General features: G+C 58.4%; 3 protein-coding genes across 10 annotated transcripts; 1 reads left to right on the top strand and 2 right to left on the bottom strand.

Moving 5' to 3' along the window:
• The first annotated feature begins 5,980 nt into the window (after positions 1–5,980).
• On the top strand, positions 5,981–9,069 carry ZNF784 (zinc finger protein 784). 4 transcript variants are annotated; one of them, XM_043435233.1, is made up of 4 exons: positions 5,991–6,087; positions 6,509–6,574; positions 6,982–7,004; positions 7,304–9,069. In XM_043435233.1, exons 2-4 carry the CDS (start codon positions 6,520–6,522, stop codon positions 8,192–8,194), a joined length of 969 nt encoding a protein of 322 aa, XP_043291168.1. In that variant the 5' UTR covers positions 5,991–6,087; positions 6,509–6,519; the 3' UTR covers positions 8,195–9,069. The 4 variants fall into 4 exon arrangements, with proteins under 4 accessions (XP_043291167.1, XP_043291168.1, XP_043291166.1 ...); XM_043435234.1 differs by having other exon boundaries at positions 6,017–6,134; XM_043435231.1 differs by lacking the exon at positions 6,982–7,004 and having other exon boundaries at positions 5,994–6,087.
• A 2,482-nt stretch (positions 9,070–11,551) lies between these two features.
• Positions 11,552–22,435, bottom strand: ZNF865 (zinc finger protein 865). Of its 2 annotated transcripts, none has more exons than XM_043435220.1 (2): positions 21,351–22,435; positions 11,552–15,193 (listed from the first exon to the last, which is right to left on the bottom strand). In XM_043435220.1, the coding sequence occupies exon 2, from the start codon at positions 15,165–15,167 to the stop codon at positions 12,024–12,026; it is 3,144 nt and encodes a 1,047-aa protein (XP_043291155.1). In that variant the 5' UTR covers positions 15,168–15,193; positions 21,351–22,435; the 3' UTR covers positions 11,552–12,023. The 2 variants fall into 2 exon arrangements, with proteins under 2 accessions (XP_043291155.1, XP_043291156.1); XM_043435221.1 differs by lacking the exon at positions 21,351–22,435 and adding an exon at positions 17,588–21,342.
• Positions 22,436–23,047: 612 nt separating this feature from the next.
• ZNF524 (zinc finger protein 524) lies at positions 23,048–26,714 on the bottom strand. 4 transcript variants are annotated; one of them, XM_043435229.1, is made up of 2 exons: positions 26,587–26,714; positions 23,048–24,115 (listed from the first exon to the last, which is right to left on the bottom strand). In XM_043435229.1, exon 2 carries the CDS (start codon positions 24,074–24,076, stop codon positions 23,276–23,278), a length of 801 nt encoding a protein of 266 aa, XP_043291164.1. In that variant the 5' UTR covers positions 24,077–24,115; positions 26,587–26,714; the 3' UTR covers positions 23,048–23,275. The 4 variants fall into 4 exon arrangements, with proteins under 4 accessions (XP_043291164.1, XP_043291165.1, XP_043291163.1 ...); XM_043435230.1 differs by lacking the exon at positions 26,587–26,714 and adding an exon at positions 26,477–26,500; XM_043435228.1 differs by lacking the exon at positions 26,587–26,714 and adding an exon at positions 26,311–26,470.
• Positions 26,715–26,720: the final 6 nt, after the last annotated feature.

Genomic DNA, 26,720 nt, shown 5'->3' with positions numbered 1-26,720 from the left:
ACCTCACACAGATCAGAATAGCCATCATCAAAAAGTCTACAAACAATAAATGCTGGAAAGGGTGTGGAGAAAAGAGATCACTCTTGGATTGTTGGTGGGAATGTAAATTGATACAGCCACCATGGAAGACGGTATGGAGATTCCTTTAAAAACTCAGAATAAAACCACCATATGACCCAGCAAATCCACTCCTGGGCATATACCCTGAGGAAACCAAAATTTAAGAAGACACATGTACCTCAGTGTTCATTGCAGCACTATTTGCAATAGCTAAAACATGGAAGCAACCTAGATGTCCATCAACAGATGAATGGATAAAAAGGTCTGGTACATATACACAATGGAGTATTACTCAGCCATAAAAAGGAATGCATTTAAGTTCGTTCTAATGAGGTGGATGAACCTAGAGCCTATTATATCAAGTGAAGTAAGTCAGAAAAGGAGAGATAAATATCATATCCTAATGCATGTATACGGAATCTAAAAATATGGTACCAAAGGATTTATTTGCAGGGCAGCAGTGGAGAAACAGACATAGAGAATAGACATATGGACTTGGGGAGAGGGTGAAATGTATGGAGAGAGTAACATGGAAACTCACATTACCATATGTAAAATAGATAGCCAATGGGTATTTGCTGTAGGTCTCAGGGAACTCATACAGGGGCTTTGTACCAACCTAGAGGGGTGGGGTAGGGAGGGAGATGGGAGGGAGGTTCAGGAAGGAGGGGACATATGTATACCTATGGGTGATTCAGGTTGAAGTTTGACAGAAAACAGCAAAATTCTGTAAAGCAATTATCCTTCAATTTAAAAATAAATTTTTAGAAAATAAAGAAAATAGGTGAAGTAAATAGTAACAGCATGGCTCCTAAAGGAGGAATGCAGGGCCTTCACAGTCAAGTTCCATCTGATATTCTGCCCCATCTACAAGGATTCTTCTTCACACATAGCAAAGCACATAGAATTCTTTGCTGTAAAATTAGTAATGCATAACTGCAGAGGTGGATTTACCATGAATCTAATGAACCTTAAGCTTCAAGGGTTCCTTACTTGCACAAGATATTTCCTGAGTAGTAGGTACTGACAATTCAAAGAGTCATTAGATTAGTCACTGCTCAAAAGAAAGCAAAACAAAAAATACCAACAAAAAACTTGCACCAGGATGTCCAGTGACAGATGAATGGATAAAAAGTGGCATATGTCTATATGCAATGGAGTACTGCATGTGAGCTAAGTTGTTTCAGTGGTGTCTGACTGTTTGTGGCCCCATGGACTGTAGCCCACCAGGCTCCTCTGTCCATGGGGATTCCAGGCAAAAATACAGAAGTGGGTTGCCATTTCTTCCTCCAGCAATGGAGTATTACACAGCCATTAAATAGAATGAAATAATGCCGTTTGCAGCAACATGAACAGATAAGAGATTATTGTGCTAAATGAAGGGAGTCAGAGAAATAGAAATTATAAGATATCACTCCTATGTGGAATCTAAAATATGATACATATGAACTTTTTATCAGTTCAGTTCAGTTCAGTCGCTCAGTCATGTCCGACTCTTTGCGACCCCATGAATCGCAGCATGCCAGGCCTCCCTGTCCATCACCAACTCCCAGAGTTTACTCAAACTCATGCCCATCAAGTCAGTGATGCCATCCATCCATCTCATCCTCTGTCGTCCCCTTCTCCTGCTGCCCCCAATCCCTCCCAGCATCAGGGTCTTTTCCAACGAGTCAACTCTTCGCACGAGGTGGCCAAAGTATTGGAGTTTCAGCTTCAGCATCAGTCCTTCCAATGAACACCCAGGACTTATCTCCTTCAGAATGGACTGGCTGGATCTCCTTGCAGTCCAAGGGACTCTCAAGAGACTTCTCCAACACCATAGTTCAAAAGCATCATGTATGAACTTTTTATACATACATATAAAAAACAGAAATAGACCCACAGAAGTAGAAAACAAACTTATGGATACCAAAGGGAAATGGTAGAGGAGGGGACAAATTGGGAGGATATGACTAACAGAATCATTGTGCTGCTTACAGATAACCGCAGTGCGCTGGGCAGCACTGCGAATGTGTCTCTCCTTCCACGGTGCTCAGACAGAACAGGCCCAGGGACGCCCCTTCCTCCAGCCTCCACCCACCCTCCAACCATTTTTCCAGTGGCAACCTTGGAACCAACCACTCAGCTGTCCTCGGCCCCCGGGACCAGCCAACGCCATTTGCAGAGCTCGGCTCCTTGTCGCCGGCCACCCGTGAGCTCCCAGATTCCTGAGACTTACTCCCGCAGGCGGAGGCGCCCCGGCCGCCCGGTCCACGTGCCGTCTCCGGCCTGCCGCCCCGACCTCTCTCTGGGCTTCTCCGACCACTAGGACCAGGCGGCTCTGGAGGGTGGGCCATCTCCCTGCGGATCGGGGGAGAAACGGGGGGCAGGAGGGGCGCCGAGCTCCATGGGACCTGCAGAGCCAGCGCTGCGGCCGCGCGCTCTTCCAGGACGTCCGTCCAGGACAGGACGAGGGAGTCAGATCCCGGACGCCTTGGGGCCGCCCTGCTCCCGGAGAAGAACCCGAGCCAGGCCTTCATGGACCCACAGGCCCCGGTCCTCCCCGCCTGACTCCGGTTCCATGACTTCCTGCCCCCACATCCTGGACAAGCAGGTGAAACTCATCACGACGATGGGCGCCCACCTGACCAGCCTCTGCAGGCCGGCTGGTCCCGGGCGGGGCTGGACGGGTTTTTCCTGCAAAGGTTCAGTCTCCAAAGCACCGCTAGGAGCCTCTGGAGCCCAGCGGCCTTTGAGGAGCCCCTCTGGTAGTAGGGCTTCTGCCTGAAACCTCTCTCTGCCACTAGGCAGTTTATATTTTTTGTTTGTTTTGTTTATTTTTGGCTGTGCTAGGTCTTCGATGCTGCTCAAGGGCTTTCTCTAGTTGCCAAGTCCGGGGCTACTCTGTGGCAAGCACAGGATCTAGAGCTCAGGCTCAGAAACTGTGTTTCAGGGGCTTAGTTGCGCCAGGGCATGTGAAATCTTCCCAGACCAGGGATCAAACCTGTGTCCCTTGTGTTGGCAGACAGACTCTGAACCACTGGACCACCAGGGAAGTCCCACTAGGCAACTTGTTAACCACTTTGGAACCCTCTCTGGAGCCTTCACTCAAAGGGAAATAATACACGTTTTTGCAACAACAAAATTAAAAAACAGAGAGATAACCAAAAAGAACCTACTGTATATGATAGGAAACTATATTCAATATCTTGTAATAAATTATAACGGAAAAGAAGCCAAAAATATATACATCCAAAAGAGAATATATATATATATAGGAACCACTTCGCTGTAATGAGACTATCAAAATATTGTAAATCAACTATACTTTCAGTAAAAAGGAAGAAAATTGGAACCAACCCAATGTCCACCACCAGGAGAATGAATAAAGGTAATCTGGCATCATCAGTCGGCTATCAAAACAGCATTGACAATGAATGACTAGACTACACTAAGCTATGGATGTTTACAAATATAAAAAAGCAATATTGAGGAGAGAAAAGGTTACACTGAATGACACCATTTATCCTAAAGGTGTTAAATGTGCAGAACAGTATCACATTGTATCATGTATGTAGCAAAATAGAAAGACATACATGCATCAGTCAGTCAGTAGGAATGGGAAACAGAAGATGCAGAATCTAGTAACCTCTCTCAGGGAAGCAAAGGAGGAAAATCGGTGGGGAGGGGTACACAGAGGGCTTAGACTACTTCTGTAAAGTTGTACAGTCTTTGTTTATTAGTGAGAACAGGGAGCTATTTATGATTCTGGATATTTTTTGTATAGAGAAATGGTTCAAGATAAAATTAATATTAATAAAGGCTCCCTATATTCATCTGTCAATAGACTCTGCTGCAGTAACAAACAACGCCAAGCTCAGTGGCTTTACACAATACATGATTATTTTAAGTGTTATATATCTAAGGAAGATGAGCATCAGGTTCTGGTCGCTGTAGACACATACTCTGGAATTTAGGCTGATGAATTCACTTCACTTCACCCTACAAGTTCCCAAGCACAGAACAGCAGGAATGGAAAGTGATCAACAGCTGAGCTGGCTCTTACCTTGTGCTGAAGTTGACACACATCTCTTTCACTTATATTTCACTGGGCAAGGAGAATCACAAGGCCATGTCTAATTGCAAAGGAAAATTCAGACTTATCATGTTCCCAGAAGGAGGAGAAGCAGAATTTAGGAAAAACTGTCATGTTTAGCATCTCCTCCCCTGTTGCCAGGAGAAATATCAATAACCTCAGCTATGCAGATGACACCACCCTTATGGCAGAAAGTGAAGAAGAACTAAAGATCCTCTTGATTAAAGTGAAAAAGGAGAGTGGAAAAGTTGGCTTAAAGGTCAACATTCAGAAAACTAAGATCATGGCATCTGGTCCCATCACTTCACGGCAAATAGATGGGGAAACAGTGGAAACAGTGAGAGACTTTATTTTCTTGGTCTCCAAAATCACTGCAGATGGTGACTGCAGCCATGAAATTAAAGATGTTTTCTCCTTGGAAGAAAATTTATGACCAACCTAGACAGCATATTAAAAAGCAGAGACATTACTTTGCTGACATCGGTCCATCTAGTCAAAGCTACGGTTTTTCCAGTAGTCATGTATGGATGTGAGTGTTGGACTATAAAGAAAATTGAGCGCCGAAGAATTGATGCTTTTGAACTGTGGTGTTGGAGAAGGCTCTTGAGAGTCCCTTGGACTGCAAGGAGATCCAACCAGTTCATCCTAAAGGAAATCAGTCCTGAATATTCATTGGAAGGACTGATGCTGAAGCTGAAACTCCAATACTTCGGCCACCTGATGCAAAGAACCAATTCATTGGAAAAGACACTGATGCTGGCAAAGATTGAAGGCAGGAGGAGAAGGGGACGACAGAGGATGAGATGGTTGGATGGCATCACGACATGATGGACATGAGTTTGAGTAAGCTCCGGGAGTTGGTGATGGACAGAGAAGCCTGGCGTGCTGCAGTCCATGGGGTCGCAGAGTCAGACACGACTGAGCGACTGAACTGATGCCCCTGCTCTCCCAAGAAAACAATTTAAAGTTGCTCCAATCCAGTGCTCAGGGCTGGTGCATTGGGATGACCCAGAGGGATGGGATGAGGAGGGAGGTGGGCAGGGGGTTCAGGATGGGGAACACATGTACACCCAGGGCGGATTCATGTCAATGTATGGCAAAACCACTACAATATTGTAAAGTAATTAGCCTCCAATTAAAATAAATAAATTTATATTAAAGAGTGCCCCAAAAATAATAAAATAAAATAAAAAAATAAAGTTGCTCCAATCCAAATATCTTGCATATTTCTTTCTTACTGGGTTTTACAACCACCTACAGTTTTGTACGTGAGAGAAATGCAGGCACGACCCTGAGAAATGTGGTGACCTCTTCAAAGTCACACAACCAGGCCACAGAATGAATAATTGGACGCCTAAGACCTCAGCCCTGTCCTTGGTGCTGTCAAAACCCCACCATCTTTGGACTCTTTCCTCCCAAACATCATACCACCTAAGGACTTTTGCTAATAAATCCTAGTACCACCAGTGTGGCTGTTTGATGACTGTATTTCTGCAAATGGACTTTAAAATCCTTACATTGGTAAACTGTCTCACTGGGTTATGGCAAGCCATGCAAAGGAGATGACCGCAAAAATGTGTGGCATGGAAACAGAACAATCATTCAATTCTGGTCAGTATCAACTGACTACCAGAGCCTACTCATACAGGTTAAAAAGAGAAATTCGAGTTAGTTTCTCAGGCACCCAGCGGACCACGCAGAATGGCTCCTGAGGGCACTGACAGGTGATTAGAAAGAAATTGAGCACTTTCTTCCCAGCTCTCTGGATGCCCCGCCCCGTTCTCCGGTGCGCCTGCGGAGGCGCAGGCGCCATTCCCAGGCCACGCCCCCTCCCGAAGCGACCACGGGCCTCGGGGGCGGGGCCTGGGCAGAAGATGGCCGCCGCGCGCCCGGAACCCCCGAGTCCGAGCTCAGCGGCCCCAGAGCCGCGATCCCCGGAGCCTCCGGACCTGGTGCGGGCGAGGAAGGGGCCATGGCTGGGGACTCGAGACGGCAGGAGGTCTCAGGGCTGGGGGCGGGGCCGGGGCGGGGCCTAGGTGGGGGCCGGGGGCGGTATTTATGGCTCCTGCTCTGGGGGCGGAACTTTCTCGGGGTGGGCGAGGGGCGGGGTTTATAGAGGAGCCAATGAGGGCGGTGGGTGGGGCCTGAGTGGGTGGACCCTGAGGTGGGGTGGGTGGGACATCTGAGCTGTTGATGGGTTCGGAGAGTTCCCGGGGATGGAGTTTGTCTAATTAGGGGGCGGGGCCTCTGGAGGGCGGGGCCTCTGAAATTTTAGGGGTAGCGAACCTCCTAGGTTGGGAAGGTGACCCTGAAAGACAAGGGTGTCGGGTTATAACTGGGGCATCCACGCTGGGGTGGGGTATGATTCTGCAGGGATCTGAGGGATGCCTCTTGATGCCCAGGAGAGGATTTGGGTGGAAGGAGAAACGACTGCTCCAGGTGACTTTGGACCCGTGCTCAGGATGGGAGAGTACCTGAGGACATTCATTCATTCGACAGACATTTACTGAGCTCCTACCTGGGCTAGACAGATGGAGAGGCGAACGAATACATGAACTGTATTCTTTTGGAGCGCACAGTCGAGTAGGGGAAGAGAGACAATAAACGAGACTTAATTGTGATCTGGAGAGAAAGAGTGAGCTGAGAGAGTGGGGGGTAGGGGAGCTAAATTTAGACGAGAGCAGTCAGCTGTGTGCCAGCTTATAGTTACACTGGGGTCAGAGAGATAAGGAGGAGCTGGGTCAGGGTGGATATTAGATGACCGGTTTGGGATTTTAAGTGCAATTGGAGTCATGTGACAGTTTTGAGTGGGAAAATGACTGCTGTCTGATTTCCGTTTTCAAAAGGTCCTTCGGGCTGCTTTGGGGAGGTAGGTTATAAGGGAGCAGGCGTAGGCACAGAGACATTCAGAGGGTTAGGAGACTTGGCAACAGATGATTGGCTTTTAAGTGCGGGTGGGGGAGAGAAATGGCTGGATCTGTGATGTATTTTGGGCAGGAGGAGAAGCCTTGATGGTCATAGGGCAGAATCCCAGAGGATGGAGAGCTGAATCTAGAAGTCGAGGGGCCCAGTAGGCTGCAGAGGGCGTTTTAATAAGTGGGGCGTGTTGGGGGGGGCATGTTGCGGCAGAGTCCACAGGCTCCTCTGTTTCTCCCCCTCCCCACTCAGGTCCTGGTACCTGATGATGGCCACCCAGCCACCCCCCCGAGTGACCTCATCGAGATCCAGGTGGTGAAGGTGACGGACACCACGCTGGTCCCCGAGCCCCCGGAGCCAGGTTCTCTGCACTGTGCCTTGTGCCCGGCTGCCTTCCGGCTGGTCTCCGAGCTGCTGTTCCACGAACATGGTCACCTGGCGGGGGCTGAGGGTGGCGGGCAGGGTGGGGACCCCAGCCGGTGTCACGTGTGTGGCCACAGCTGCCCTGGCCCTGCCAGCCTCCGTGCCCACTATAGCCTGCACACAGGTGAGCGGCCCTACCGCTGCGCCCTCTGCCCCCGGGCCTTCAAGGCCCTGGCCCCGCTGCTGCGGCACCAGCACCGACACGGAGTGGAGCCGGGGGCCCCTCAGAGGCCCCCGGAGGCGGCGGCGGCGGCAACTCGAGAGCAGCGGCCCTGGGCACCCCCGGAGAGGTCGGAGGTGGTGCTGGCGGCGGCAGCGGCGGGCGCGGCGGTGGGGAAGCCCTTCGCCTGCCGGTTCTGCGCCAAGCCGTTCCGCCGCTCCTCAGACATGCGAGACCACGAGCGGGTGCACACGGGCGAGCGGCCCTACCACTGCGGCGTGTGCGGCAAGGGCTTCACCCAGTCCTCGGTGCTCAGCGGCCACGCGCGCATCCACACCGGCGAGCGCCCCTTCCGCTGCAGCCTCTGCGACCGCACTTTCAACAACTCCTCCAACTTCCGCAAGCACCAGCGCACCCACATCCACGGGCCGGGGCTGGGGGACTCTGGGGGCCCACTGGCACCGGGGGCCGAGGGGCCGGGGAGCGGGTGTGGGGCAGGGAACCCTCCGGAAGAGGGGCGTGGGGAGATGGCCAAAGTGAAGGTGGAGGTCGACCAGTAGTCTGGGAGAGCCGGCGCACGTCGCCACAGGGGACGGGTGGGTGAGTGAGACAGGCCAGGGAGGACGAGGAGAGGTTCGGGGCAGAATGACGTCACAGCACACAGAGATGGCCACGCGCGGCCCGCGTGGGAGAGTGCACGGACAGCCGGGCTCAGGACGCTCACAAGTCACACAGCCCCTGCGTGAGGTTCGGAGAAAGGCACACCCGCAGCCCTGCGGGTGCTAGGAACCTGGGCTGGATGTCATGGCCTCGTTAAGCTCCCCGACGGCTTGTCCTTGCACAAGACATCACTTGTTGCAGCAGAGCCTGGGCACTTCTTGGGGTGGGGAGATCCAGGCTGGACCCTTTCACCTACCTCACTGGATCACACTGACCCTAAGATTGCCCACCTGTCCTCAGTCTGCCCGCCGGATCCTCCGATAAAACTGGGACCCTGTCTCCTCAAAGCCAGAGGGTCCCCAGGTCACAGTGTCAAGGATGCAAGCCTGACCCTAAGGATTTTGACGCCAGGAGCCCGACCCCTGCTCCCACGGTGGTCCCTCACTAAGCCAGACTCCTCTTTCAAGACAACTAAAAAGCCGGCCCACGCTCAGCCAGCTGCTGCGCCCCTCCTAAAGCTCGGCTCAGAGCCCAGGGGCTACCAAGTAGCCCCCAGTGGATCTAATTCCCTCCAGTCCCAGTTCGGAGCAAACAGCTTACAGGCCAGTCCCAGGCTATCCCGCGGAAGGGTTGGTGGATGCCAATGGAGCTGGCCTAGCTGGCCTGTGGGTGTGGGGCAGGAGATGAGTCATGGCTGGGGGGGCAGAGGAGGACCTGGGGGCTGGAGATGGGAGGCCTCCAGTGCTATTCCTATTAAAGGACTCTCTGAAGGGTTTCTCTATGTTGACCTTGTGTTTCCGGGGGAGAGGGTAGGAGGGCTACACTGGGGTCTTGTCCCCAGCATTGAGTTGTGACTCTCTTCAAACCTCTGTTTCCTCATCTTTAGAACTGGGGAGGGGGTAGTCTGGGGGTGGGGGGTGTCGGCAGTGGACAGCGTCTGGCTATCCAGAGAAGCTATGTGGTTCACCTGTGGAACTGGGGATCAGGGAAGTTTGACAATACGAAGGGGCTCGCGGGATCGGTATGCTTCAGGAGGGGGAGCCCAGGACTCACACCTCTTCCTGTTCACCCAACACCCCCACAAGACATCTCATAGATGAAAGAGAATTCTGTTTTCACCAAGGAGACGCCCCTGGTGTGGACATCACCACCCAAGCTACACACCTTGGCGGGTTCCTTAAGCCGTCTTCACCCTTCACCCATCCATCTAATCGCTTATCAATTTCCTGTTGTTGGAATCTGAATGCTGCTTTTCATCATCACTATCCTTGAAGACCAAGCCAACAACAGTCTCACAAGGTCGGGGCCCCACCCTCTTCACTCCAGGCTGTGGCCACCTGGACCCATCCCTTGGAAACACAGATCCCCACCTTGTCACCAACCCCCAGCTCCTGTGGCTACGAGGAGGGATCCCAAACGTGAGTGCCTATAGGGACTTCGTGATGATGTGAGGAAGGTGGTGGGGTTTCAAGGAGAAACACCAGGACGAGCGAGGTGAAATGGGACCACTGGCACGTGGGATGCAATGGTGCTGGGAACTGGCAACAGTCTGGAGAATACATGCCACGTCCAAAGAGAGCAAGGGCTACTCGGCCCCGGGGGTCGCAGACCACGTTGCTAGATGTTCCAAATTGTTCAAAAGTTGCATTACTGTTTATATTATGTGAACTCGCTCTCTTTTTTTTTTAATGTGGCTGCACTGGGTCTTAGTTGTGCATGTAGGATCTAGTTCCTCGACCAGGGATTCGTCCCCGGCCCTCTGCACTGAGGGCTCTGAGTCTTAACCACTGGACCACCAGGCAAGTCCCCATATGTAAAATCATTCCATGTTCAAAGTCTGGCAGCCAAGTCTTTTTTTTTTTTTTCCCTCCCATGGGCTAAACTGGATGTCTCAGTGGCTCAGATCCAACGGCTGCCAGCCTCCAACTCCTGCCTCCAAGGTCATCTGAGCTCCACTGTTGGGGATTCGTGGCTCTTCAGGAGCCAGTCCCCGACCCTTGGCATCTCCGGCCACACCAATCTATTCAAAACTTGCTGGAACGGCTGGGTTGACTTGGACATGCTTTAACCCTCCACCAGGAATTCAATGCCCAGGTCACCTGGCAAGCTTCCACGGCTCTGTCCTCCTTTGGGTGTCCTGCTCCTCCCGGGAGCCTGGTTAGCCCCTCCGGTCTGATGCGGAGATTGTGTCATGCTCTCAACCCCCAGGGAGACTCCACATCCTTTGCAGCGAGGTGCGCCGCGTCCATGGGACTCACTTTGAGTCCCACACCAGCTCTGTCACCTGCTAGGTCTCCGGCGTTAGAGTAAGGTGGCCACACTGGCTTGCTGCCCTCTCGTGGGTCAAACTGGACTCACCCAGGCAGTGACTCCTGACCTGACTTGGTCTCCAGATTTCAGTCCTGAGGCACCCGGGACTGTAGGTCCAAGGCTCCTCTGAACCTGCTAGGTATCCTTGGAGCCTTTCTTCTCTGGGACCTCAGCATCCTCTTCTGACAAGTGGGCTAAGTCAGCCTCGCAGGGCATATATTTCACTGCTGTGAGGACCAAAATGAGGGCTGTGAAAGGGCTTCTAAAGTTCCACTAAGTCACTCTGGAGGGCGACATCCTACAAGTGGGCTGTATCATAAACAGAGCCCTGGCTCACCAGCTCTCTTCCAGCTCATTTGAGGGAAAGGAACGTGTCCACTTCACATTTGTGTGCTGTCACTCAGTCTTGTCCAACTTTTGCAACCCCATGGACTGCAACCTGCTGGGCTCCTGTCCATGGAGTTTTCCAGGCAAGAATACTGGAGTGGGTTGCCATTCCCTCCTCCAGGGGGTCTTCCCCACCCAGGAGTCGAACCCATGTTTCTTAGGACTCCTGCAATAGCAAGCGGGTTCTTCCCCACTAGCGCCAGTGTTTCCCCAGTGTCCATCAAAGGACCCGGCAGACAGGGGCCATGGGGAAGAAATGTTGGCCGTGGAACAAACCAACCACGAAAGTATCCTGAAGGGGAAGGAGTCCAGGTACATGGTCGGTTCCCCAGAGCAGTGCCTTACCTATCTTGTTCTGCGTTCGCTCCACTGGGAGACCAGAGCCTGGACATGGTGAAGCCTCGGTGACTACAGGCTGAAAGAGGAAAAGCAGAGAGAGGCAGGGCGAGGCAGAAGGGGTGGGGAAATTGCCATCCCAGGAAGCCAAAATTCTCAACCTTCTGTTTGTCAGCGCTCGACCCCCCTCCCCACCCTTGGGACGAAAGAAGGGACTCCAGCGGCCCTGTTGATAAGATTTATTATTCTCCGCTCTGTACAAGCCGCGTCTGCCCCCCGCCCCCCACCCCCACAAACCAAGAGCACCCAGGCCCCCACCCTGTGCCCTCCCGAACCGCTCGCGCTCCGCTGTCCGGCCAGCTTGCCGGGGAAGTGGGGAGTGTCAGTCCAGACCCGGCTCCACCCAGCTCACCGGGGGGCTGAAGGCTGCTGGGGCAGGGGGGCTGGAGAGGGGTACACATCAGGGGTGGACGGAGGGTCGAGTTCAGTGTCCGATAGGAGGAGAGGGCCGGGGAGATCCAGGTGGAGAGAGGCAGGCTAGGGTCTGCACGACATGGGCCTTGGGGGAGGAGGCTAGTCTGTCTATAGTTCGGAAGGATGGATGGGACGGCCGGCAAGAGGAGGTCCGCGCCCCCGAGGGGCGAGTCCGGGAAGGGACGTCTGATGGGAGTGGCGGAGGGGAGGCACACCCCCCGGTCAGGCGTCCTTCCCGGGCAACGGGCCGGGCCCTGCGCCCGGCCCTGCAAGGCCCTCGGCCTTGTGCGCCAGGCGGTGTTTCTTGAGGCCGTAGGTGTTGGCGAATCCCTCGCCGCAGGAGGAGCAGCGGAAAGGCCGGCCGCCCTGGTGGGCCGCCAGGTGCTTCCGGAAGTAGCCGGGATCCTTGAAGGCCTTGAGGCAGGCAGGACAGCGGAGCTCGGGCCGCGGCGGCTCGTGCGCGCGCTGGTGGCGCAGCACGGAGCTCAGGTAGAAGAAGCCCTTGCCGCAGTGCTCACAGCGGTAGGCGCGCTCGCCCAGGTGCAGCCGCTGGTGCTCCAGCAGGTTGGAGCGGTAGCGGAAGGTCTTGCCGCAGGCGCCGCAGCGCAGGGGCCGCGCCACGGCGTGCAGCCGCCGGTGCTCCGCCAGGCTGGACGACTGCGCGAAGCGCTTGGCGCACACGCCGCACTTGAAGGCGCGCTCGCCCGTGTGCACCACGCGGTGCTGCCGCAGGTACCAGGAGCGCAGGAAGCCGCGGCCGCACACGCCGCAGCGGTAGGGCCGCTGCTCCGTGTGGCAGCGCTGGTGGCGCATGAGCAGGGCCGCCTCCCAGAAGCGCTTGCCGCACACCGGGCAGCGGAAGCCCCGCTTCTGCCGGTGGCTGCGCCGGTGCAGCAGCAGGTCGTAGGCGCCCGCGAAGCTCTGGCCGCACAGGCCGCAGCCCAGCGTCCGGCGCACCAGGTGCACGTACTTGTGGGTCACCAGGCCCAGGAAGTGCTTGAAGCTCTGGCCGCAGGTAGCACAGCTGAAGCGCTCGGGGCCCGCGCTGGCGCCCCCGCCGCCCCCGGCCGCCGCGGACCCGCCCGCGTCCTCGCCCCCGGACACCCCGGCCAGTGCCGCCACGGCCGCCCCCACCTCCCCGGCCAGCCCGTTGTCCAGCACGGTGGCTGCGTCGGTGCCGCCAGAGCCCTCCGGAGGCTGGGCGCCGCCGGACGCGGGCGGCAGCAGGCGCTCGGGGGCCGCCTGGTGCACCAGCTTGTGCCACATGAGGTTCTCGATGAAGCCGAAGGTCTTGCCACAGGCATCGCAGCCGTAGGGCTTCTCGGCCATGTGCGCCTCCTTGTGGCTCATGACGTGGAAGAGATCCGGGAAGTGCTCGCCGCAGTCCGAGCAGGCGTAGCTCAGCCCGTCCGCGGCGGCCCCGGACGCGGCCGAGCCGCTCGGGCCGGCCGCCCCCGCCGCGCCCTGGGCGGCGGGGAGGCCGGCGGCCCCGGCCAGGGCGCAGGGCAGCTGGAGCCGGTGCACCTGTCGGTGGCGCGTGAGGCTCTGCGGGTAACCGAAGACCTTGCCGCAGAGCTCGCACTTGTAGGGCCGCTCGCGGGTGTGCACCACGTGGTGCTTGCTCAGATGGAAGGACTCGCGGAAGCGCTTCCCGCACACGGGGCACTGGTGCGGCTTCTCGCCCGTGTGGATGCGCTCATGCCGCTTCAGGGTCTCGCGGCGCCCGAAGCCGCGCCCGCAAATGCCGCAGCAGAACGTCTTGCCGGGCGCGCCGGCGCCCGAGCCCCCGGCCCCTCCTGGGCCGGCCCCGCCGAGCAGCAGCGGGTGGGCGCCCAGCAGCGGGACGGGCACGGCGCCATACACCACCGCCGCGGCCGCCGCCGCCGCCGCCTTCTCGCCGTCGGAGGCGGGCGGGTCCGGGGGCAGCAGATAGGGCCCCGGCGGGAAGGCGGGCGCGGGCGGCACGCCGGGGGCCGCCGTGTCCTTGGGCGCGTCAGGGGCGGCGGGCGGGCCGTGCGCCGCCTTGTGGCGCAGCAGGCTCTGCGGCGCCGAGTAGGACTTGCCGCACAGCTCGCAGGGGTAGGCGGGCCGCGGCCCGGGCGCGCCCGCGTGCGCCGCCTGGTGCTTGAGCAGGTAGGCGGCGTCGCGGAAGGCCTTGCCGCACACGCCGCACGGCAGGCGCAGCAGGTCGGCCGAGTGCGTCTTCACGTGGCGCTTGAGGCTCTCGCGGCGGTTGAAGCTCTTGCTGCACACGGAGCACGAGAAGGGCTTCTCGCCCGTGTGGATGATCTGGTGCTGGTGCAGGTGGCTGGGCTTTTTGAACACCTTCCAGCACAGCGTGCAGGCGAACGGGCCGTCGCCGCCCCCCGCCGCCGCGGCCGCCGCCGCCCCCGCCGGAGGGGCCACCCCCACGCCAGCGCCCGCGCCCGCGGGGGCCGCGCTGCCGTCGGCGGGCACGGCCGGGGGCCCCGGGGGCGCCGAGGAGGGCGCGGCGGGCGCGGGCAGGCCCAGCGGAGGGAGCGGCGGCGGTGCCGGGGCAGCCGCGGCCGGCGGCACGTCCTTGTGGCAGCGGCGGTGGCGGATGAGGCTGGACACGTGGTTGTAGGTGCGGCCGCAGACACCGCACTCGTAGGGCCGCTCGCCCGAGTGCACCAGCATGTGCTGCACCAGGTGCGAGGACTGCTTGAAGGACTTCTGGCACACGCCGCACGGGAAGCGCCGCTCCATCAGGTACTTGAGCCGCCGGAAGTAGCCTTTGTCGTCCTTGGCCGCGTCGCAGGCCGCTGACCCCGCCGCCGCCGGGCCCGGCGGCGCCTGCGAGGCGGCGGGGAGTGGCCCGGGGGTCCCCGGGGGCGCGGCCAGCCCCGGCGCCGTCCCCGGCCCAGCGGCCGGCCCCCCACGCTTCAGGTTCCCGAACAGGTGCTGGTGGCCCGAGAGGTCCACGATGCCCCACTGCGGGGCCGGGAAGGCCGCGTCGAAGATCGGGGGCGGCGGCGCCCCGAAGGCGGGCGGCAGCGGCGGGTCAGGCTTCTTGGCCTGGGAGGACGACGACGAGGACGAGGAGGACGAGGACGACGAGGAGGACGAGGAGGGGGCCTCGGCCTTGGGCTTGAAGCTGGCCTGGGGCGGGTAGTCGTACTGCGGCGGGGGCGGCTGCGGGGGCGGCTGCGGCGGGGGCCCGGGAGCGCAGGGCAGCGCGGCTACTGCCTTGGCGTGCTCGCCGTATAGCTCCATGGGCTCGAAGCGCTGGTGGTTGAGGAACTCCAGGAAATCGAAGGGGTAGCTTTGGAAGTGGACCCCGTCCTCGCCCCCCAGGCCGCCGCTCCCGCCGCCCCCGGCGCCGCTGCCCGCTGGGTTGGCCTCCATCCTGGGCAGCGGGGAGACGGGGGACCCTGCAGAGAGGAGAGCGGGGCTCAGGAGGCAGGGCCGCGCGGGGTCCCCCAGCTGAGGGCGCTGGAAGAACCACACGCACCTGCCGGGGACCCCCCACTGTCCGCCCTCGCCCGTCTGTCTCTCTGTCCTCTTGCACCGAGCGGTCTTACCCCGGGCTCCGCTGGCACGCTGACCTCTCCCACTCGGCCTACCGCCTCCTGCCGCTGTCCTCTCTGGCCCTCATCTGCCTCCTCTTCCAGAGATTCCCCCTCTCCCTTCTTCCCGCGGTTCCCACACATCTCCATCCATCCCCAACACCGCCGGAACGCCTTGTTCTCAGACTCTGGTCTCGGGCCCCTGTGCAAACACTCCCAGGCCTCCAGCCTGGGTCCCCCAGGCCCTCTGCTCTGTAGCCACCACCATACAGGCACTAGCCCCAGCCCTGTGCTCCCAAACCCCTCAGGTTCTGCCTTTGCCAAAAGAAGTTTCTATCAGAGTGGTTAAGAGGGTGGCCTGTGGAGCCACAATGCCCCGCCAGCCTCTGTGTGACCCTGGACAAGTTCCTGAACCTCCCCATCTACACGTGGAGGTGACAAATCATGTCCCCGTCTCCCAGGGCTGCTGGGAGGACCCGACAAGCTACGGTGGGTCGGGTGGACACTCGGGGCCCTCTGGAGGGGATTCTCATCCTCACCCTCACTGCTGGTAGTAGGAACACAAAGTCAGGACAAGCGGGGGAGGGGGCGCTGGGAGGAGGGCCGTGTGGGCAGGGGCGTTCCTCCACCACCATGTAGGAAGGAGACGCTGCCGGCCTGGGAGGAAAAACAAGCTACAGTAGGAAACATCCCCGTCCTGACCTATGCTTGTAAAGGGGGCGCTGACCCCCAGGAGGGGGACTTAAGGGGGCTGGCGCAGGGTGGAAGGGAACACGCTGGCTGGCAGGGCTCGCCCAGTCCCTGGAGCTACCTATACCTTCATGGGCATCACGCGCCTGGGAGGAGCCTGGTGGCAGGTGGTCCGGGAGCAGGGTTCCCGCCCTCGCCCCTGAGGGCGATTCCCGCCCCCCACCCCCCCAGCAGTCATTCTCTAAGCACCTCCTTTCCAGGACCTCTCCTTCCAGACTGCAGCTGGCCAGTGTCTGCCCCAACCTAGTGTCCCCTGCAATTGATCTCAGCCTGACACCCACCAGGGGCCCCGGGAAACGCCTCCACTGAGCAGGTGGAGCGCCACGGGGAGAAGGGCCCGCTAGGTCAGGCGTGCCTCTTAGCCATCGTCCCCCCTCCGCTGGGGCCCGGGCCCTGCGGCCAGCCCACCCCAGGGGTCAGTGGGCCCTTCCGCGCCATCTGCCCATCTGGCTGCGTCTGTCCCCAGACAGGTGAAAGGTGAGTGCCTCCCCGACCCCTGCCCGGAGGTCAGTATTTTTAGCCTCCAGCTCCGGGTGTCCCTGGATGCGATTCAGCAGCCCATGCCCTTCACACTCGGCTGGTTAATCTGATCTCCGGAAGGACCAAAGGCGTGGCCGGGTGCTAGTGGAAGTCTGTGGGCAAAGCCGAATCCAGGAGGCAGTGCTGGAGTGGGCTGGCTAGGGCAGGGGGCGGGGAGGGGGGGCGAGGGTAGGGAGCGCCGGTGGGGGCGGGGCCCCGGGATGAAGGCCCACCCCACCCCAAGCGTACAGTTAAGGCTGCGGGTCGCTCCCCAAGGCCAGCACCCTCGGAATCCCCGCCGTGACGTGCACACACAAGGTGGTTCCCCGAGGAGGAGGAAGGCGAGGGTGGACAGGACTGGGGGGACAGGAGCCTTACTTTGGGGATGCTCTCTGGGTTATGAGGGGTGTTTCTACACGGGGCCGGGTGGGAGGGGGGTTACCTTCCTGAACACATGGGAGTGGTGAGGTGGTGCGGCTGCTCCCTCCTGCCTGGACCCTCGTCCCCAGCCCTCACGCCCCCAGCCCTAACCCCCTCGAGGTCTCTGCTTCAGGTCGACGTCACCTCCAGGAGAGGGGACGTGCGTCCCTCACCCCACCACTCACGCACCCCCTCATCCTGCCGCACTTTTTTCACCAAAGCCACTGCTGCCAACATACTGCACATATTTCCTCTTGCTGTCTCTTTACTGTCGGGCCTCCTAGCCTAAAAGAGCAAAGACTTGGCCTGTGTGGCTTACCACTGGGCGCCCAGCACCTAGCACAGCGCCTGGCACAGCCTGGTTACTTGGTAAATTATTTGCTGAAATGGAATTAAACAGCACCCTCCCACATCACCAGCGGGAAATCAGATGGACAAAAATGGAAAAGTAACACAAGTTAGGAGATGCAGCTAAAGCTGGGCCCAGAGGCAAACTTATAGCTATTGGTGTCTGCTGATATAAATTCGTTCAATAAATAAAGGGATTCGACTGTGCTGACCAGAACTTACGGGGGCGGGCATTTAGCAGAGATGGAGCTGATATTGTCGAGGTGTGCCCAGGACGATGAGTTCTGGTGGGAATGATGTCGTGAAGAGGGCCTCCAGGGCAGGTGAGATGCCGAAGGACTGCGGCTGAGAGATGCAGGCGGTGGGGCTAAAGGACAAAACTGACTGGGCTCACAACTATTTCCACTGGGAAAGGAGCCACATTTCCTGTCTCCAGGGACCCGAGTCTTAAACTGCTGTCTTTCTAAGGGGAGATGTGTGGTGGATTTCATGCAGAGTGACCTGAGGGGGGGAGCCCCTCCCAAGGGGCAGGCATCCCACAGAAACCGCAGTCACAGTCCTAAGGACTCGTGTTTGCTGTCTGACGGGTTTCACGTGGACCATCACCCTGATGCCTCCTAAATGTCCTGTACATAACTGGATCCACTGCACAAGGAAGGAAATGGAGAAGTGGGAGGGGTCACTTCCCCAAGGATGGGAAAGCAAGTATTGGATCCCAGGCCCCTGATGCCCAGACCTGTGGGCCCTGCTGGTGCAGTAAAGCTGCCTTGTGATGAGATTCTCCTCTGTAGTGACAACAGCAATGACACATAGTAACGGGGAGCCCTGGGTGAGTGCTTCCTACATGGCAAGTACCCTTTTAAATCCTTCGTATGTGTTGACTCATTGAGTCTTCCCCAATAACCCTAGAAGATGTTTCAGATTATTAACCCCATTTTACAGAGGAAGAGATTGAGGGCCCGAGGGGTCAATTAATCTCCTAAAGTCATACCACCACCAAGTGGCAGGGCCAGGAGTCGAAGGCCAGCGGTGAGGTTCAAGAGGACATGCTGTTATCCTCACAACATGCTGTCTTTATCTTTTTCTTTTTTTGTGGTAACACCTCATGGCTTGCAAGATCTTCGTTCCCTGACCAGGGATGGAACCTGGTCCCCCTGCAGTGAAAGCATGGGGTCCTAACCACTAGACCACCATGGAATTTCCATGCTGTCTTTTCAATATTTCTCTCCAAAATTAAAAAAAGCCTTCACTCCACTTTGTACTGGCAATACACTCTGCCCATTCACTTTGCTGCCACACGACCCCAGGACTAGCCACTGGCATTTACTCAATGCTAACCAGCACTGCACTGTTTTATGTGCCTTCTTTCAATCAAACTCACAACAGACTCACAAGAGAAGCACTACTGGGACTTCCCTGGTGATCCAGTGGTTAACAATCTGCCTTGCCATGCAGGGGAAGTGGGTTCAATCCCTGGTCGGGAAATAAAGATCACACACGCCGCAACTACTGAGCCCGCATGCCACAACTAAGACCCGACTGAGCCAAATAAATACAAAAAAAAAAAAAGGAAAAAGATAAGCTTTATTATTGTTCTTACTTAGTAGACAGGAAGACTAAGACCAAACCATGTCACTGTTGCTCCTCTGCTCAAAACCTGCAGTGACATCTCAAAAGAGGTCAGAGAAGACCTCCACAGCTCCAGCTGCCTCCTCGCAGCTCTGGCCTCATGCTGGCTCCATCGCTGCCCCAGGGCCTTTGCATGGGCTGCTGCTTCTGCCTGGAAGGCTGGGACTCCCATAGACACAGCTCTCTCACCCCCTCATCTCCTTCACGTCTTTGCTCAGACGCTGTCTTCTCAGCAAGGTGCTCCAAGACCACTGTGACCTGTCACCCAGAGCAACATTCCTGCTCACCCCAGCCTCCTTCGCCTCTCTCCTTTCCAGTCAGTGCATGCGTGTGTGCTTTTGTGACCCTATGGACTGCAGTCCGCAGGGCTCCATGGGGATTCTCCAGGCAAGAATACTGGAGTGGGCTGCCATGCCCTCCAGTCAGTACCACCGAGGTATGTTCTATTTGTTGCTGGACTGCCCCTCCAGGAGGTGGGCTCCAAGCAGGCAAGATTTTGTATCTGATTTGGTCACTGGTCAGCACTTAGAACAGGGCCTGCCTCAACAAACATGTTAAATGAGTGAATGAAAGAGGCTTGGGGAATAGGGAGTGGTCTGCTCAGAGATATGATAGCTAGTGAGCCAGGGTTCATGCCCTTAACCATTTCACTCCCGGGGGAGGGGAGCATTAAGGAGCCCCCCCCCACCCCCTTACCCTGGGGGGACTGCAGCTGTCCAGAAGAGGAGTCTACACACAGGTTTAACTTTTTGGTGCTGGGGGGACGGATCTCTTGAAAGAGGCCTTCCTGCCGCCTCCTCTGACACTGCTGTATTTCCTTCACACAAACATCTATATTTTGCTTTTTAATTGTCTGCCCCAGAGGTGGCATATGCACTCCACGAGGACAGGGGTTTTTGTCTGTTTTGTTTGCTGCATCCCCAGTGTGTAGCAGGTGTTCATTAAACAGTTGCTGAACAAAGGGAAAGAAGGAACAAATGAAGAATGCTCTGGGCTCCGCGGAGCTGACCAAGGCCAGGAGACTGGTCACAACGCCCTCACCTCTAGGGCCCTGTGAGATCACACCGTTTCCCTGCTCATCCTCCCTTCCACTCCTCTGCTCCAACCTCACTACCTCCCCTGCTGCCCCTCCCACCAGCACACTCACAGCAACCTCAGGGCCCCTGCCTGGAACAATTCACCCAGACCTTTCCATGGTGAGGCTGCCTGTGCTAATTCAGGTTTCACCTCTGAAGTAGCTCATAAGCCTCTCAGAAAAATCCAGAAAAACAGCACCGATCTTGTTTACTTGCTTTTGATCTGCCTCAACCAGACTGTAAAGACCGACAAAACAAAAACTGTATGGCTCTCTCCCCTTCACGCGGTACACCTGGACCTGGAACAGCAAGCGCATGTTCGTTCAGTGAAGAGTGAATGAATGAATGTCCAGGGGAAGAGGCGGCCGTTGCCCAGTGAAGCTGGGTCTTCCTTGGGGAGTCCAGGAGGAGGGGCGTGGGGAGAAGCTGCAGGTGAGGATGCGAGCTGTCAGGGCCAGGGGAAGAGCTTTGAGGGGAAAGCCTCACGTGGGGCGCCGTTCCCTGGGAGGACCCCAGACAGGCGCTGACCCCGAGGAGGGCGGGGTGGCGGTGTTTCAGGGGAGCCTGGGGCTAAACTGACAGCTATTCCTATCTGAAGGGGGGAGGATGCGAGTGTGTCAGGACAACTCTAGGGGGAGCTGTCTATGGAAGGGGGGAGTGAGGGTGTCGGTCATCGAAAGCAATATTCTCAAGGGGGATTATTACGGGGGGGGGGGGGGCGCAGAAAAGGAAAAAAGGTATTTTGGGCCGCTGATCAGAATGCAAAGTATTTTTACAGTAACGAAGGGGGCGTTGGGGAGGGGGTGGTTAAGAGCTTTGGGGCTGTTGTGCGTGGACAGAGAAAATAGGGATCTGCTATAAAATACTAATATCACACTCTTGCGAAGCAACCTACAAGAATACCAAAGGGAGGGTTCACGGACAGCTGCTCCGCACGGGGACGGGCAATGCCGATGGCATTTGGGGGGCTGTCCTGCAGGAAGCAAAAACGGGGGGACTATGTAGAAAGGGAACCTATGAGAAAGCCTTAGTGGGGGGCCCTGGCAGCAGCTGAGGGATCGCCACGAGTGAGCGCGTTCTGGTAGCTGTCCTGCACGGGGGGCGGTAATGGGGCGCTATCTGGAGTAGTCTTCTGGGGGAGAAGTCATGGAGGGGGCCCCCCAGCGAGGGCCGGGCGCGAGAAGCACTGATAGGAACGCTCTGGGAACCAAGGCGGGCCAGGGCGGGACCCCCCGCCCACGCTGCCCCCGGGCCCCCGGGCCACGCGCCCCGTCACTCACCGGCGCCGGGGTCTCCGCCGGGAGGAGGCTGAGGAGGCGGAGGAGGCGCCGCCGCTCCGGGGAGACCCGAGGGCCCGACCGGAAGTGCCGCCCCCTCCCCCTCCCCGGCAGCCCCGCGCCGCCCGCCTGCCCGCCCGTCCGGAAGCGGAAATCGCGCCCGTCTCCGAGGCGCCGGCGTGGAGGAGCGGAAGGGGGAGGCGGCGGCAGAGACAGGGAAGGGGAAATGCGCCTGCGCGCGGGATCTGGGGCCGCGGGGACCGGGGAAGCCGGCTCCGCTTCCGGTGGGCGAGCGGAGCGCAGTGCGCCTGCGTCCTGTGCTCCCGCCCCTTCCTAGGGCACCGCCCACACGCCCCGGGCCCTCGTTAAGCCACGCCTCTTATGCAAAATAACACATAAGTCCCGCCCCATCCACGACGGCGCCACTTTCGGAGCTTAATTATCATAGTCCCCGCCCACCGCCTCAGAACCCACCCTCCTCGACCCCCCCTAGAAGTCTACCCCGTACTTCCCCGTCTCAAAGGCCCGGACTCTCTGGAAGCCCACCTCTCCCTCGTAACCCCGGCCTCTCGGAGCTTCTGGGGCCGAGCCACGCCCCTGCGCGTGAGCCACGCCCTTTCCGCTCGCAGTATTTAAGCCCCCGCCTTTCTCACCGCTTTCACGCTCAATTGTTTCCCACTTCCAAAACATTTCCTGAAGTCAGGGGGTCTGAAAGTGTGACTTGAATACCTGCAGCGGCGGCGCCACAGGAAATTAGAACTGTAAATCCCCAGGCCCCTTACCCTAGATTCCCTGAATCACAGACCCTGGGGGTAGGCCTAGGGACCTGCGTTTTAAAATGCTTCAGGTGATTCTGACGCAGGCTGAAGTTTCGAACCACACAGCTTCACGACATTTCACACGGCCCCTCACGTATACTCGCTCTAAGCCTCGCCTCTAACAGCCCCACCTCAAGCAGCTAAGCCCGAGTCTCTCCAGCCCTTCCTCCTAAGCTCTGCTTTCCTCTGGGACTCTCCTTCGGTACTCCTCTCTTAAGGACCCCCTTCTCTCCCCTTGGCCTGCAGAGCAGTTATATCCACCGCTCAGCATCCTCACAGTTCAAATCCTACCTGTCCCAACACCTTGCTCTCCTGCAGTTTCCCCTTGAAGCCCCTCCCGTCAGATAAGCCCCCTATCCATTCCCTCTTAACTCTCTCAATTTCTGCCCACCAACCCGCCCACTCGTTTAAGCCCCTCCCCGTCCTCAGCCCCCTTATCCTAGGCCCCGCCCACAACCTTCACCTAACTGCGCAGCGTCCTGAGCTCTGCCGGTTCAGGTCACTCCTTATCTACTTAAGCCTACCAAAGTGGTCAGTCCAGCACGCAACCCTTAATTTTGTTGTTTCTCTGCAAACAGCGCCAGAACAAAGAGATGGGCCAAAGTGGTGGCTATAGGATTTCCAGGAATCTGGTTAGAATGACGCAGGGGACAGGGACCCGGGGTCACGTTTGCACGAAAGGTCCTATGTTTTACTTGAGTGGACATTTAGGGGGGAGTGCTTTGGGGTCCGCTGGAGATGGGAGTGGCGGCAGAGGCTTCTCTCAACCCAGTCTTTAACGCCAAGCTAATGCGCAAGGCATGGGGGTGGGGCAGCGGCGGAAGGACACGGGAAGGGAGAAGGGGGCCCAGCCCTGGGACCGTGAGGGAACACACACCAATGGGCAGTAGGCAGAGATTTATTTCCACAGCCCCTGCCTCCACAGGCCTGTCAGTCCGCCGGAGGGTGGTAGAAGGCAGCAGGACCCAGAAGCTGAGGTCTGCACCCTCAGCCCACTCCCAGAACGGGAAGACCACCAGACAAGGTGTCCCGGCCTCGCTGCCCAGGCACCGCACCCGGGGCACGCCCAGCTCTAAGCCTGGCCGGGGGAGCGGTGGCCGGGGGTGTGGGTCAGGCCAGCTCTTTCCCCTCCAGCTCTTCCTCCTCGTCGTCGTCGGCCCCTGCCGTGGCCGGGATACCGTCGTCGTCCCACGGCGCTTCAGGCTCTGGGTCCGGAGGACACATAGGTGCCCCCATGGCCTCGGGGTGCTTGCGTTTGGCGTGGCGCCGGAGCGTGTTGGTCTCCATGAAGCGCAGCCGGCACACCGTGCACTGGTAGGGGCGCTCGCCGGAGTGGACGCGGTGGTGGTGGGCCAGCTCACCCGCCTCTCGGAAGCGGCGGGGGCAGAGCGGGCAGCGGAAGGGCCGCAGGCCCGCATGGATGTTGCAGTGCCGCCGCAGGTGGCTGGACCGCTTGAAGGTCTTGCCGCAATCCTTGCACTCGTGCGGCTTCAGCTCTGAGTGTGAGATGCTGTGACGCTCCAGGTCAGAGAGGTAGGGAAAGGCCCGAAGGCACACCGGGCAGAAGTGCGGCGCCTTCTTAGGGCCGGGGCCAGAGCTCTCGGGCCCGCCAGCCACTGACCCTTCGGAGACCGTGTAGGGCACACCCTGATCATCGATCAGCAGGAGGTCACTGCCATCGCCGCTGCCCACCGGGGCGCTCACCCCCTGTGTCAAGGGGGGCTCCTGCTCTGACTTGGCTGGGCGGCCCCGCTTGCGCGAGAGGGAGGCCTTGAGCGTCCGGTTGGAGGAGGTGGCCCCCCCAAGACTTCGGCCTCGGCGGCCCCGGGGAACAGGAGGAGATAAGGTCAGAGGTTTCTCTTCTTCCTCAGGCAAAGGCGAAGGCCACGGGTCTGGGCTGGGGGTGTCCATTGAGCAGTGGGGGGCTTGGGTCTGGGCACTGGAGCCGGGCTAAGAGGAGAGAGGGGCAGCCGTCAATGCAGGGTGGTCTGGAATAGCCCTAGTCCCCCAGACAACTTCCTGGGTTCCAGTCCATCGACCAGGGCATGGCCGACATCCGCTTGGACACGCAATTAAAGCCAAACTAGTGGGTAAAACAGCAGGATAATTCTGTGCCAGTCGCTAAACACCTGAGCCCCACAGGCATCTCCCAGACGTCCCTAACTCCTCCTAGACATTCAGGGTCAAGGAGCAAAAATAAACTCTTCCTGGGGTGACAGAGTCCAACTGAGAGTGTAGGCCAGTGTTTGAGCCTCAGAACAGAGAGAAGAGCCAGCAAGGTCTCAGAAATGTTTTCTCTCTCTTCCTGACAAGGTGAGAAGGCCAGAGAAAGAGACGGAGGGGGGGGGGGGGCAGGACTGGAAGAAAAAAGAAAGGGACTTGTCCCGGGTGACGTGTGCTCCTGAGCTGGGAATGAGGATGTATGTCAGAGCTGTTATGAGCCTGGGCTCTGGAGCCAGAGGTTTGATCAGAGCTCAGGAGCTCAGATTCCTGAACCTGTCACTCACTCTCTGTTTGGTGGCCTTGGGCAAGGCGCTCACCTCTTCAGGCCCCAGCTAAGCCTTTGCAAAACATGGTATTTCTACCTACTCGCACAGACGTGCCATGAGGATGATATACATAAAGTGCTCAGTAAACAAGGGGCTTCCCTGGTGACTTAGACTGTAAAGAATCAGCCTGCAACGCAGAGGACCTGGGGTCCATCCCTGGGTAAGGAAGATCCCCTGGAGAAAGGAATGTCTGCCCTCTCCAGTATTCTTGCCTGTAGAATCCCAAGGACCCAGGAGCCTGGTGGGCTGCAGTCCCTGGCATCGCCAAGAGTCGGACAGGACAGAGCGACTAACACTTTCACACACAGAGGTCCTTAGGAAATATTAGCTCTTATTATCATGGCTTGTAACTAAGCTTTACACCAACCCTCTGAATAAGGGTATATCACCTCCTTTTTGCAAACTTGGGAAACGAAGGCACAAGTTGCCAGCTCCCTCTGCTGGTAAGCGGCCGGGTCAGGACTTGATCTCAAGGACCCCAGTGTCTCAGGGAGTGGTAAGTTGTAGGCCCAAGGGACCTCATGAGGTCCCTTAGCCCTACGTTTGAATCCAGCTCTGCTGTTAACTAGCAAGTGGCTTTCTCTCTCCGAACGAGTTCCCACCTCTGTAAAATGGACATAGCAGGGTTGCCGGTTGTAATAAGCACCAAACAATCTACCATCAGCAACACCACCAGGGCCTGGGACCAGGGGACTAGAGTGTACTAAAGTTAAAGGCGAGAAACACACAGGTGCACCCCATTAAAGCAGGCACCCAGACTGAGACACACCGAAGGGCAGCCACTTTTCCGTAACCACACGGCTCCCTCTGTTGGGAGTGCCTAGGCCTGAACCCGGGTCTCTGAACAAGGCCCAGACCCTCGCCCTCCTCCACCCCGGGCGCAGGCGCGCGCTCGGCCGGCGGCCCCGACCGCGCGGGGCGGGCCCTGCGGGGGCGGCGGCCAATGAGCGGCGCCGAGCCGCGGACGGCTAGGCCGAGCCAGGAAGGGGGTCTGCGCGCGCGCGCGGCCAGGCGGGCCGGCTCGGCGGGGCGCGAGGTCGGCGCGCGCGCCTCGGCGGTCGCGCGAGCCGGAGCAGGTGGGGGGCGCGCTCCAGGCGCGCACGGCCCCGGGCCTCCCCTCGCCCGCTCCCGTCCCCCCGCCCGGGCCCCCCGCCTCTCGGGTACCTCATTTGCATGCCGCCTGGACTCGCGAGTGTGCGCGCGCGGGGGCGCGAGGCCGGCGCGCCGGAGGGGCGGGGGAGAGGGGGGCCCTGCCTCCCGGCGGCGCGCGCGCGGCCCCGCCCCTCGGAGATGACGCCCCTCCCCCACCCCCCCGCCCGGCCCGACCCGGCCCGCGGGGAACAAAGGGCACGCGCTGGGTCCTAAGGGCCGGTCACGTCCCCGTCGGCAGGCCGCTCCTGCACACCCATCGCTCTCGCTGGCCCCGAGCGGGAAAAAATTACCGCACCAACACATCCTACATAAACAGAAATATCGTCCTCCCCCAAAGGACCCAACCGGGTGACCCAATCAAAGAGATACCAAAAGGAGGAGAAGCGCGAAAATGGCGGCGGGTTCCCGTAGTTAACATGGCGCCCGATGGGCTTCAAAACCCACTGGAAAACTAAAGCACAAGATGGAGCCCGCTCTTTCCTCCTGTGTCTGTCGCAGGCGGCGAACTTCAATGTCTGTGTTTTCCTGATGCAACTCGACGTCCTACCCAGGAGAAGCCTGAGGTTGCGACGAGGGACTCAAATCTGCCCTCATCTTTGTTAACACCCACCAGCGTCGACTACGCCGGGATGAAGCCGAGCGCTCGTAGCTTGTTGCCCTTAGTCTGTATGGCGCCGAGGGTCGCCTTAAGCCCCGCCCCTTCCCCATGCCTGCCCTCACCCAAGATGGCGCCGCCCCGGCTTCTCTACCCTCCAGCAGCTGGGAAAGGGACGGGAAAGAGGGAGAAGGGAGGGCGGCGGGGAGGAGGGAAGCCAAGAAGGCGGGAGGAAGGGGGAGTGAGGGGGAGAAGGGAG

This window comes from Cervus canadensis, chromosome 18 (genome assembly GCF_019320065.1).
Source record: "Cervus canadensis isolate Bull #8, Minnesota chromosome 18, ASM1932006v1, whole genome shotgun sequence".
In the NCBI taxonomy this organism is placed as follows: Eukaryota; Metazoa; Chordata; class Mammalia; order Artiodactyla; family Cervidae; genus Cervus; species Cervus canadensis.
Note: the sequence above shows the minus strand (reverse complement) of the source record. Positions and strands in the feature narration are given on the sequence as shown.